This window comes from Mustela lutreola, chromosome 7, assembly GCF_030435805.1.
Source record: "Mustela lutreola isolate mMusLut2 chromosome 7, mMusLut2.pri, whole genome shotgun sequence".
Lineage (NCBI taxonomy): Eukaryota > Metazoa > Chordata > Mammalia > Carnivora > Mustelidae > Mustela > Mustela lutreola.
In genome coordinates this window covers 124,117,714-124,131,337 of record NC_081296.1, presented here as the reverse complement: position 1 = coordinate 124,131,337, position 13,624 = coordinate 124,117,714, and the positions used below count along the sequence as shown (strand labels likewise).

General features: G+C 32.6%; 1 protein-coding gene across 3 annotated transcripts in view; it reads right to left on the bottom strand.

Annotated features, from left to right (window-relative positions):
- The window catches only part of RPS6KA5 (ribosomal protein S6 kinase A5), a 171,917-nt gene that overhangs the window by 45,326 nt on the left and 112,967 nt on the right, over positions 1-13,624 (bottom strand). For 2 of the 3 annotated variants that reach the window (XM_059182504.1, XM_059182506.1), the window contains one exon: positions 980-1,063. In XM_059182504.1, coding sequence (XP_059038487.1) covers positions 980-1,063 — 84 coding nt within the window. Of the gene's footprint in view, positions 1-979; positions 1,064-5,814; positions 5,884-13,624 lie in introns of those variants that run through there. The other variant, XM_059182505.1, reaches the window with a different exon arrangement.

The window sequence follows — 13,624 nt, the reverse complement described above, 5'->3', positions numbered from 1 at the left end:
AAAGTCATCAAGCTGTTCCATGAACAGGAAAGAGTATTTATTCACTAGCTGTATTCCAGACCTCAGGTATACAGAAATTCTAGGAGGTTCTATAAGGTTTTCATCTCTAAAAATTGGTTACATTAGGTCTTAGAAGGTAATTTTCAAATTTTAAGTTATAAATTCCTATCAAGCTGCTAGGGAAAACAGTTTCCAAGAATACCAGGAAGCAAATGAAAGCAGCAATTCAATTATTTTATTCATACAAGCCATCTTACTGCCGCCAGAGCCAGGACCCTCAGAATGTTTTGCTGTTGGATTGCAAACCAGCTGTTGAGATGACACAGATCAATAATCAGATTCCTAATCATATGGCCTCAAACCAATACCACACCAACTTGAAGAACAGGCTTTAAGTATATGACTTGTCATTAGTAAGGAGACCAAAGATTCGCCACACCGAAGATATCTGGGTTGAATGTGTGGGATTTTGAAAGGGGATGAGGGAGAGGGGAAGATGAGGAACAAAAAAATAGCCAAAATTCCTTATTTAGAGAAAATTGTTAATACAGCAAAACCATTAAGATGGCACTAAAGAATCTATACCCTTTAATACAAAAAGAAAAAATAGGTGACCTAGATTTTATAACAAAACTGCTCATGTGCTTCCTCTACAATCTTCACTTTGCACATACAAAGGGAAGTGAGGTTTTTAGAGGACTTAGGAAAACAAACTTGGACTATCTTGAACGCAGGATTTTTTCTTTCTCCAAGGATTGTTACAATGCTTATTTCTGTTGAAGAGATAATCAACAAAGTCTATCTTTCTCTTCTAAAACACTAGATATCATAATGTGTTCATGTATACAAAGCAAAGGAGAGAAAACAATGAAGGTAAGACAATACCAGAAAGAGGCCTCTGTTGAAGAGACTGGACTGAGTTATTAACTAGGGTTCTTATTATACATTTTATGAAGATATAAGGAAGTGTAGAACATACCTTGTCATGGCCTGAATCTCCCCCTCTGACAATATCCGGAGCCATGTATTCAATAGTCCCACAAAAGGAATATGCTCTTTCAGCCTTAAATAGTCAAACAAACAAAAAGGTATTTGATTTCAAGCCAGACAAATGACAAAAAAGTCAATTTTACATGTTACTGGTTGAAATACACCACAGTAGAAAAGTAGTGGTAGAATTTACTTGACAGACTACCCCCTTCTCACCAGGACAGATCATCACCTCCATAGTGAGTCCTGGCTGCATGTTCTGTCCAAAGACGTCCTTTGCCTGAAACCCTCCCATCCATCCATCCATCCATCCAACCATCCAACCATCCATTCATCCATCCGCTCTTCTTTTTTGCACTCTGTATGTATATTTCAATTATTGGTCTCTTGTACCATTCTTTTTGTAAAACCTCAAATAGTCCTAGTAGAGTAACAAGGACTGTTTAATACTTTAAGACTTTATTTCCAGATAGGCAAGATTGGGAAAACACTGGGAAACCTTCAGGGAAAAAAAGAGACCAAATTCTAAGAAGGAGAATAGGGAGCCCAAAGATGAAAAATGAGGAAGGGTATTTTTTCCCACCTTATTTTGTTTAGGTTTGGCACTGCCAATCATATGTTTAGTAATAATGAGCAAAACTGTTTATCTTTTAGAAAAAGCTTGTCTCTTAAAAACAGTTATTTCTCTTTTGTAGAGCTTTAAAAAGGTCCAGATTAAAAAAAAATAAATTTTTAAATAATCGTGTCATATGACTCATCCCAATAAAATAAAGGAGAGTAAATATCTAAATTATTATACAGATATACTAAATAGGGAAAGAAATTCTCTATACAAAATACATTCTTATGGCTGTATCTGAAAGTTTTTAAGGCACTTTGGTTCCCTTAAAATATTTTACAAAATTACTTTAAAAGAAACTTTTCAATTTATACTTTACTCTTCTTCTACTAGCCAGTTCTTAAGAAAAATACACATTCCTCTTATTTACCAATTTTAAAAGTAAAGAACACTACTCTAGCAATGTTATAAAATGAATTAGTAGAAGTCCTTAACTTTATTAGGGGCAAGTTAAGCACAGAGAAAATAAATACAATGAATTTATTTAAACACTTTGGTAACAAACGTATTAAAACTACTTAGTTATTATATATATATGTCATGTGTCATATGACATATATGATACATCATATAATTAATATGGTTTAAGATTAATTTTCCTCTTTTTATGTGCTATATTTGCTGAAAGATTACTATCCCTAGAAACTAAAAGAAATAATTTACTTATGTTTATATCTGCAGAAAATTTTCTTTTGTGTTACCTGGTAGAATAATGTGATTGAATAGCTAATATAAACCATATATCAAATATTATCTCTCTGCTTCATCATTTCAGTACCAAATGATAATTTTGTATTAAACTATGAGAAAAATTAAAGCTAAATAAAATTGGTTCTATTTAATTTCTGCATAAAAAGTAATGAATAATTTTTAACTTTGTTAGACATGCTTAGAAAAAAATTTGTGTTAGGAAGCATTCATCTGTTTCCTGAGTGATTAAAAAAGAAATACTACAAAATTACTTTTCAAAAAAAACCCCAGACTTCATAAAACCAGTGTTTTTAGTTAATACACTATTCATTATGCAATAGCCTTTTTTCGGATAAGCCAGAATCACTGTGTAGCTGACATAAAGAAACATGAAAATTATTAAGTCAGGGTATTAATTATTTGATCTCATCTTAAGAGATACCTTTAAAACATTATATCCTCAATCAAGTTTAGATATACTGAAAATAAAAATAAAAATAATTCTCCAAACTGGCTTAGGAGTAAAAAGATAATGAATTTTGACTGATTGCTTCTCTAGATTTTATTTAGAAAACTAGTCTTTTTAGCAAATATAAACTTTCATTTCCATTTATAGGCAGCTCCATGTCAAACCATTTTGAAATCATACACATTTCCTTCTAAGAATGAGATAATGATTTAACTTTACTAGATGAGGATCAAGAAAATATGTACTCTCTTCTTTAAAACACTAGATATTCATAAGTTTAGTATAAAGAGGGTAGGAAACACACAAATCATATTGATTAAGTGCCAGAAAGGTTTGACAGTCACCACCACTCCCCATGTCTTCCTTTCTCTGACAATGAGAACTATGGAGGTTCAGTTCTTGATTGTCTCAACAGAGGGAAAGCTCAGAACCACATTAAGTGCTCAACGAGGTATCGTCTACCTTCTCTGTGTGATTTTTGAGCTCCTTCTTAATTCACTTTAGGTTTCTGTTTTGTGTTTGTTTTATGTGTTTTTTGGGGTGGTGGTGGTGGTGGAAGGGAGTAGGTAGTATCTACATTAATATAATAATTATTTATTTGATTGAAATTCCAGGAGACAGAAAAATCAAAGCCTAAGTGTTGGGAAATTCCAGTTACTGAGAAGTAATAGTGAACAAAGCATTTCTTAAGTTTCTCTGTTATTTTAAAACATTACCATTTTAGCCTCCTGCAATTCTGTAACTGCTTCCTCTTCCTCAATGGAAGTGTCGCTTCCTCTAGGTTTTAACTTACAGTGTATCAGCCTTGAATTCCTGAGAGTTTATCTTTCATCTGTAAACATATCTCTAATTTACTTTTCAATTTGTGTTTATCTGCCTAGAAAGACACATGTTATCTGGAGGGTTCGTTGAATGCCTTTCAAATAATTTTATCAGGAAGATAAACTGATGAGGTATGACAGGAGAAGGTCAGTAGTGGGGGAAGGAAAGATTTCTAGGTAATATTTTATGAACTATGATATAAAAAGGCTAGGATAACAGAGCTAAATTCTGTTGTTTATTATTTGTTCAAAATATCTTTATGGTAATAGTCTTCTCAAGGAGAAAAGGCAATCAACCTACTTACCATTTAAGTCCACTCTATGTTATAAGCAACATTACAGATTAAAGCTAGCACAGAGTTAAAAGATTGTAAATGAGAATTTACTTGAATGTAAAAATGGTAAAAGCAAGAGTGTTTGTACCATCCTGGCAGATAATACAGAGTATTCTTGTGCTTAAGTGATCAGCTGATCAAGGAGGTTTCAGTGTTTCTTAGAGAGAGAAAGTCAGAGAGCATGGGACAAAAAACGGGTTTCCTTCTAAGGAAGAATCCAAACACAAATTCAACTGTCAAACTCTTAGGCATTTCTCAATAAATACTAGGTTAAATCATCCCTAGTGTTTATTTGCCAATGTTTTATTCCAATCTTGTGTGTTTAGGATAAATTTGTAAGTTAAATATAAATCCACCAGTGAGAAGTTTTTCCTCCCTCCTGTATTTTTTCCCATTCTAATTTTGACAAATCTCCTCACAAGTATCTAGAAATGTTTGAATTTTTAAAAAGAAGTAAATAATGCACTCCTAGCCATCTATGACCATGCTCACCAGAAAGGGGAGTCCCTAGATGCCAGAGAGTGGCAGAGGGTGCAGAAAACCAGTGAGGTAGGCGTATGACCTATGCTGTAACTACACAAAGGGAGGGCCTTAGCTTAGAAAACAAACACATAAATATTCCCCTTGTGAAATCAAATTCCGAGGCTTGTGCCCCTTTGTAGATTTAGAGCCTGAAACTCTTGTCCTCCATGGTATGGGGAAGTGAAAAAGTGAAAAAGTCTGGTCAACATGCTGCTACTCTGGAACACATGACAACCAGAGAAATTTCCACAGCCTAGCTGGATTAGGGTTCATATACACAAAGCCCTGGAGTCTGAAAATTTCTAAGTATGAGAACTGGACTCCTCACACCAAACAAATACCAGAACTCGAAATACCAGAACAACATTCTATAAAAGATGAGTATGCTGTAAAAGATGAAAGACATAAAGGAAGGAAAATATCCATAAAATAACAAAGCAGTACAGAAAAGATTAGGGAGATATGAAAAAGCAAATAGAATTATATAAATGAAAAAATATAGTAATAAAAAACAGGCTGATTAAACAGAATAGACACAACTAAAGAGAGAATCTGCAAACTAGAAGATATAGTTGAGAAAATACTGCAGAAGTCCCAAGCAAACTAAATAAAAATATACCCATGATGGGAAATTCCTATTTCCTAACATGAGTGATGATTTTAAGAGTTTGCCTTATAATAATCCCCTAATCCATACATTTATTTTGCTTTTGTTTTTGCAAATGTTTTATTTTAAAATAAAAAGATAAACCATCCCATAACTAGATTTATCTATGACAGCTAGATTAACAATAAATATGTAATGTAAAATAAAGGCATTTTAAGACAGAGTGTTTACTATTCATTAAGCATTGTTAAAAAGACATCTAAAGAGTGTACTTCAGAAATAAACTGAACTCACAAGAAAAGAGTTAAGTTGTAAGAAGCAATAGTGAACAGAGAAAACAGGTAAATGTGAGAAAATCTAAACAAGTATTGAATTTTAAAATGAAAATTACAAAATAATGATTAATTTGGGGAATATAACACAACATGGGATCAAATAATAAATAACAATAAAACAGAAAATGAGATGGATAATTGAAGTTAAAACATTCCATGTTCTTGCAGTGGTCATGACAATTACAGACATAATTGTTAAGTCAGCATATCAGTTAAAAACTTCACGTCTAATAACCACTAAAAGAATAGAAGAGTATATAAAACTTCTAGACCATTACGGAGAAATGAAATAAAGAAACCCTAATAATCTAAATAGGAAAGGAGGGGGAAAAGCAAAGAGAAACTGTGATAAAGAGAAACACAGAGCAAGATAAGAGAAATAAGTAAAAATATATTATTAATCATAATATACAGATTTTAACTCACCAGTTAAAAGATAGAAACTCTCTGGATCAAAAACAAAATCCAGCTATATGTTATTTACAAAAGGCACACCTAAAACATAATGACAAAGAAATATTGAAAGTAAAGAGATGAAAAAAGATATATCAGACTAGCACTAACCAACAGAAAGCTGGAGTATTTTTATTAATAGCAGGAAAATAAATGTTACAGCAAAAAGGATTATTAAAATGAGCTAGAACTTTTACATAATAATAAAAGGAACATTTCACTAGGGAATAATACTATTCCAAACCTGAATGCCCTCAACATTTTTTGAAAAGCCTTAAACTATATAAAGCAAAAATGGAGAGATCTTCAAGAAGAAAGGGACAAATCCACAACTGTAATGGGCATTTCAACATATCTCTTTTATATACCAGTCAAGCAGGAAAATAATTAGTGAAGCGATAGAAGATTTGCATGATGTTTATGAGAATACATAAAACTTTTATAACAGAGAATATACATTCTTGTCAGGCATACATGTCATATTAACAGAAATCAACCATATAATAGGTCACAAGGCAAATCTCAAATTCCACAGAAATAAGATCATATACAGTTTGCTCTCCAAACAAAGCAATAAAATTAGAACTCATTTATGCAAAGATAACCAAAAAATCCTATCTATTTGAGAACCTAAAAACCCATTTCTAAATAATTCATGGCCCAAAGAAAAAACACAATGAATATTAGACTATTAGAATAATAGTAAACATGCCATATATCAGAACCTGTGAGAAATCTCTAAAGCTGTTGTTAAAATTCAGTTTCATTAAAAATGAAAAGATTGTTACCAAGCTGGAGGTCCAACTCGAAAGTTTAGAAAAAGCATATGAAAGAAAAACTCAAAATGTCAAAAAACCAAAGTAATAATGGAACATCAGCAAAGAAACAGAAAAAATGAGAAGCTTGAGAAAAGACCATTTCTTAGAAAAGACTAATGGGCAAAATATCTAGCAAACTGACCAAGAGAAAAAAAGAGGAAAGTTACAGATCAATAATATTAATAATATAAAAGGAAACATTCTTACCCTCACAGTATTTAAAAATAAGCAAATTCTATGAACATGATGCCAAAGAATCTAAAAAGGAAAAATATAACATTTTCTATAAAAATATAAGTTACCAAAATTGATTCGAGAAGAAACTGAAAACCTAAATATTATTATAAATATTTTTAAAGAATTAAATAAGTATTTGAAAAGCTACTCACACTCACTTAGGAGGTAGGAGTTAGTTATAGAGGTGCATTAAGAGGAAATATTCAGAGGAATAGGATTTCTATCTACATAAATGATTCTAAGAGTCTCATGCTCTGTTGACTGAGCTAGCCGGGTGCTTTATGATTCTAAATTCATTTCATGATGTTAGTATAAGCTTGATATCAAAATCAGAAAAATGTAATATTAGAAAAGAAAATTATAGGTCAATTTGACAATAAAATCCTAAATAAAATATCAGCAAACAAAATCTAGCAAAGTGTAAAACAACAACAACAACACTGAGAGTAGTTTGTTCCAAGAATTAAAAGATGGTTTAACACTCAGCAACAAATCCTAGTAATATAAATTACATAGGTGATTAAAGAGAAAAAGCATAAGAATTTACTTATATCAATAAACAACTAGAAACTAACAATATAATTCATCTACAGTAAATACTATACTAAATTGTAAAACCCAAGACATATAGCCTTAAAGTAAAAAGCAAGAGTATGTACAAATGAACGTGACAGAACAATAAAGCCAAACCAAACCGTTGACCCACAAACACACACAAAATAAAGATAATGAGGACCACAAAGATATAAAACCATCATTAGTAACAAGGTGGTTCTGATTTTTTCTCTTAATATAGTCATTTACATAAAAAATCCAAGTGGATCTGTAAATTAGTGGAAAATGAATTCAGCAACATTCCTATGTACAAGATCAAAAACATTCCTATGTGTTGCCCCAAAAAACATAAATATTCTAATTTTTTAGATAGGAATAAATAAAGTTAATAGAAATGAATCTAATAATATAAGTATAAAGCATAGAAAGTTATAAAATATTATCAAAGGAAATAAATAACTAAATAAATGGGAAAGTATGAATATTCATTTATGCTCATTAGTTGATAGGAAGATTCAATATCCAAAGATCACAGTTATTTCTGGATTAATTTATAAATTCAATTCCATAATGCATATGGAGGAACAAAAGATCAAAAATAAAGAATACAGTGAGGAGTCAGATGAAAGGAAGAGAGAATGGTAGGATAAATGTGAAGAGGAGAAAGATCTCATCTCTCAAAAATCATAGCCTTTAAGATTTTTTATTTTGATTTAGAGGGAGGCAACCAGACAAACGGAATTGAATGAAGAGAAATAGGAATAGAAACAGACTCGAAAGTCATGTATAGATAGGAATTTGACATATGACAGAAGTTACCTTTCGAATCAGTAGAGAAAAGATTAACTATTTGATGATAGTTTAGTCAACTAGGTTAACCTATAAAAAGAGATATAATAAGATACTCACTTTGTTTTTATACAAAAATTAATTTCCAGTAAATTAAAAATTTTAAAGTGTTATTTTTTTTTAAAAGAAAACCAAATATCTTACTGCATTGAGATAAAAAGAGATTTTGTTTTAAAAAATTCAAAGAAATCAACAATCCAATTTTACACCTCAAGGAACTGGAAAATGAAGAACAAACTAAACCATAAGTTAGCAGCAGGAAAGAAATAAGTAGACCATAAATAAATGAAACTGAGAAAAGAAAAACAATAGAAAAAATTTAACAAAATAAGAGTTGGTTTTTTGAAAATATCAACAAGACTGAAAAAATCTTAGTTAGATTAAAAAAAAAAGAATCAAATAAGTAAAATCAGAAATGAAAGAGAAGATGTTATAAGAAGCTACTATGAACAATTATACACCAACAAACTGGATAATCTAGAATGGATAAATTCCTAGAAACATACAATTTATCAAGACTGAATCATGAAGAAATAGAAAATCTGAACAGACACATAATCAGTAAGGAGACTGAATCAATAATCAAAAACCTCCTCCCAGAAAAGCTCAGGACCAGATGGCTTACAGGAAAATTCTAAAAAAAAACAAAACAAAACAACCCTTAAAGAAGTAGTAAGACCAACCCTCCTCAATTTTCCAAAAAATTGAAGAGAACACTTCCAAAGTCATTGGATGAGGGCAGCATTACTCTGATACCAAAGTCAGCAAGAGGTACTGCAAGAAAACTACAGACTTATATTTCTGATGAAGACTGATAGAAAAACCCCACTTAGATACTAGCAGACCAAATTCATCAGCACATTTAAAGGTTTATGTGACATGATCAAGTGAGGCTTATTCCTGGAATGCAAGGATAGTTCAAGACTTGAAAGCCAATCAACACAAAACACTGCATTAACAGAATGAAGAACAAAAACCACATGATCACTTCAACTGATGCAGAAAAAGCATTTGACAAACTTCAGTGCCCTTTCATGATAAAAACACTCACAACAAAGAAGGAATAGAAAGAAACTACCTCGATATAGTAAAGGCCATATATGAAAATCCCCCAGTAAACAGGATACTCAATGGTGAAAAACTGAAAGCTTTTCCTCTAAGATCAGGAACAAGGGAAGCCTGCTCTTACCACTTCTATTCAATACAGAACTAGATGTCCTAGCCAGCGCAGTTAGGCAAAAGCAAACAAACAAACAAACAAATGACATCCAAAATTGAAAGGAAAAAATAAAATTATCTCTATTTGTAGATGACATAATCTTATACGTAGAAAACCCTAAAGATTCCACACAAAAAAACGATTAGAATCAGGACATACAACAAAGTTACAGAATATAAGATCAATATACAAATATCAGTTACATTTCTTTACATTAACAACAAACAATCCAAAAAAAAATTAAGGGGAAACATCTCAATTAACATAGCATCAAGAATAATAAAATGATCAGGAAATAACTTAAACAATAAGTCAAAAGACCTGACAATGAACATGATAAAATATTGTGAAAGGAATTAAGGGAGATAGAAATAAAAGGAAAGACATCACCTGCTTGTGTATTAGAAGATATAATATTGAAAATGTCCATACTACCAAACTCAGAGTAATCTAGAGATTCAATGTAATTTCTTTCAAAATCCCAACGTCGTTTTTTTGCAAAATAAGAAAATATATTAAAACTCATTTGAAATCTCAAGGGACCCTGAATAGCCAAAACAAACTTGAAAGAGAAGAACAAAGTTGGCAGTGTCACACTTTCTGATTTCAAAATGTATTACAGAGCTACAGTAAACAACACATCTTTGTAGTGGAATTAAGACAGACATACCGAGCAATGGAACAAAATACAGAGCCCAGAAATAAACCTTACAGTGCTTTCAGTCAAATGATCTTCAACAAGGGTGTCAAGAAACATACAATTATCAAGACTGAATCATGAAGAAATAGAAAATCTGAAATAAGTAGACCATAAATAAATGAAATGATAAGCAAAGGATAAGCAAAGGATGGTCTCTTCAACAGATGATGCTGGGAAAAATAGACAACTGCATGCAAAAGAATGAAGATGGACCCTTACTTTACAACAAATACAAAAGTTAACTCAAAATGGACTAAAGATCTAAGTGAAAGACCTAAATATAAAACTCCTAGAAGAAACAGAGGGAAAGTTTCATGACACTAGATTTGGCAAGTATTTTTTGGATATGATACCAAAACCACAGGCAACAAAAGCTGACAAATGGGACAATATCAAAATTAAAAACTTCCTTGCACCAAAGGAAACAAAATAGAAAACCTACAGAACAAGACGAAAATTTATAAATTGCATATCAGGTAAGTAGTTAATATTCAGAATATATAAAGAACTACAACTCAACAAGAAAAAAGCAAACAACCTGATTAAAAACCAGGCGAAAAATTTCAACAGACATTCTTCCAAAGATGATAAACAAGAAACCAAAAACCACATGAAAAGACGTGCAACATCACTAATCATGAGAGAAATGCAAATAAAAACTATAATGAGATATTACCTCATACTCATTAGGAGGGCTGCTATCAAAAAGGCAGAAATACTAAGTATGGGTGAGGATGTGGAAAAACTGGAACACTTGCACACTGCTGGTGGGAATGGAATATGGTGCAGCCTCTATGGGACACATTAAGGATGTTCCTCAAAAAAAATTAAAAATAAAATTATCATGGGGGAAATAAAATAATATAATCATATGATCCAGCAATTCTACTTCTGGATATATATCCAGAAGAACTTTAAGCATTATCTCAAAGAGGTATTTGTATACCTATGTTCAATGTAGCATTATTTTCAACAGCCAATAAGTGGAAGCAACCCAAATGTCCATTAGTGGATGAATGGATAAACAAAGTATGATATATACATATATTACAATATTATTTGGCCTTAAAAAAGAAGGAAATCCCATCACATGCTATAACATTAATGAACCTAGAGGATATTATGTTAACTGAAGTAAGCCAGTCAAAAGATAAATACTGTATGATTCTATTTATATTAGGTATCTAAAGCAGTCAAACTCACAGAAACACAAAGTAAAATGGTGATTGCCAGAGGCTGGGAAGAGAGAAAACTGAGGAGTTATTGCTCAATGGGTATAGAGTTTAGTTTTACAAGATAAAACATTTCTAGAGACCTGTTGCACAATAATGTGAATATAGTTAATACAATTGATGTACACTTAAAAATAGTTTAAATGATAATGTTTGTTTTAAAATTTTAAAATTAAAAATTTGTATTTTGCCACAATTAAAATTTTTAAAAATAATTGGATATAAACATGAAAAGATTAGTAAATTTGATTTTATTAAAATATTAAATCTGATGATGGCAAAAATATCATTAAAGACAAGTGAAGACTTGGAAAAGAAATAAAGTATATAATTACAAATGACAGGTATTTAGAATATTTAAGGTATTGAGGAAATCAGTAATATCTGAAAAAACTTGCAACACTAAGAAAACACAGAAACCTAAATGTATCTCAGCAGGAGAATGGAGAAGTAAACTGGGTAATTCATTTAAAGTATTATACAGAAGCTAAAATAAATGAAACAGATTCATATTTATCAACTTGGATACATTTCAAAAATAAGTCAAAATACTTTGCAATATGATATGCCATTTACGCACATTTTAGGAACATAAGCTAACAGTATATATAGTTTATGGATATATACATATGAAGTAGGGGTACTAAAACAGGATTAAATTCAACCCACCATCTACTACTCTTTGCCTGCACTTGTTAAACTAAATGTGGTTGGAGTAAAACAGAATCAGGCTGACCAATTTCACTTTAAATCTAAGACCATGAGCCTCAAGTGGGCCTTCAATGCTGTCCAGCAAAAACACTCATTCCCTAATCCATTCACTTTCCCACTGACGTGGCTACTTATTTTATATTGTCTCCTCTCTCCTCAAACTCCAATGTCTCCTTTTCCTTCCTCACTTTCAGTGAGAGCATAGAAGCAATCAGAAAAGACCTTCCGTAAGCTCCCATTATTGCTTCTTGACAGTCACGTGCATCTGGGCCCAGCAACTCACCCTTCTCTCTTCCCAAGGATAAACTGATGAGGCCACTAGCTAAGGGCAGCTTCCCCAATTATGCACTGAGTTTATCCCTCCCAAGGTCAGCATTCCAGCAACCTTCCCCCCCCCCCCATTATCATATTGACCCCTACTTCCTTTCCAGGAATGTGTCAACCAGCATATGATGTCTGTCATTTCTACCTTAAAAAGACCTCTCTTGACCCACTCCATCTCTGCATCCTCCTCACACGATTTCACTATTCCTTTTTCCCGAGTTGCTTAGGTTGGAGGACAATGTGTCAATTCCCATTAGCTCTCTCCTGAGATTTAGACTGAGCCAATGCTCAATCTCCAGTCCTCACCTTATTTGTCCTTAACAACAGTACCTGACATAGTTGATCGCGTTCATCCTAGAAACATTTCTTCACCTGCTCGCAAAACAACACGTTTGTCCATTTTCTTCCAGCTTCCCAGTCCCTTCTTCCCAGTCTCCTTTGCTGGCGCCTTCTCCTCTTTTTACTCAAATCAGGGAGGCCTGGGGTTCAGAGCTTGGTCCCTTTTTCTTTCCTATCTGTAATTACTCTGTTGATACACTTCTCTATTTCCTTTTTTTTTTTTTTAATAGTTTATTTATTTATTTGAGAGAAGAGATAGAGAGCAGGGAGGAAGAATGAGAGGGAGAAGCAACTCCCCACTGAGCAGAGAGCCCAACGCAGGGCTCAATCTCAGGACCCCAGGATCACGACCTGAGCAGAAGACAGACATTTAACCGACTGAGCCACCCAGGTGCCCCTCTCCTCCATTTTCGTGATTTTAAATATTACTTACATATTGGAAAATTCCACATTTATATCTCTACATGAGACTTCTCCCCCAGACTCTAGACTCAGATCTCCTATCGCCCGCTGACATCTCTGTAAGTCTAATAGTCTCAAATTCAAGCTGCTTAAATGCACTCATCTACCTACCTGAAATCTTTCCATCAGAAGCCCACCTCATGCTAGTTAATAGCAACTTCATTCTTTCAGCCACTTTGGCCAAAAACCTTAGGGCTCCCCTGATTCTTCTTGCCCTCTCAAATCCCATGTCCAATCCATCAAGAAATTTCATTATCTCTAATGTCAAAATGTATCTAAAATCTGACTACATATTGCGATTTACTCTGCCACTCCACTGTCTAAAGCCTTATCATCT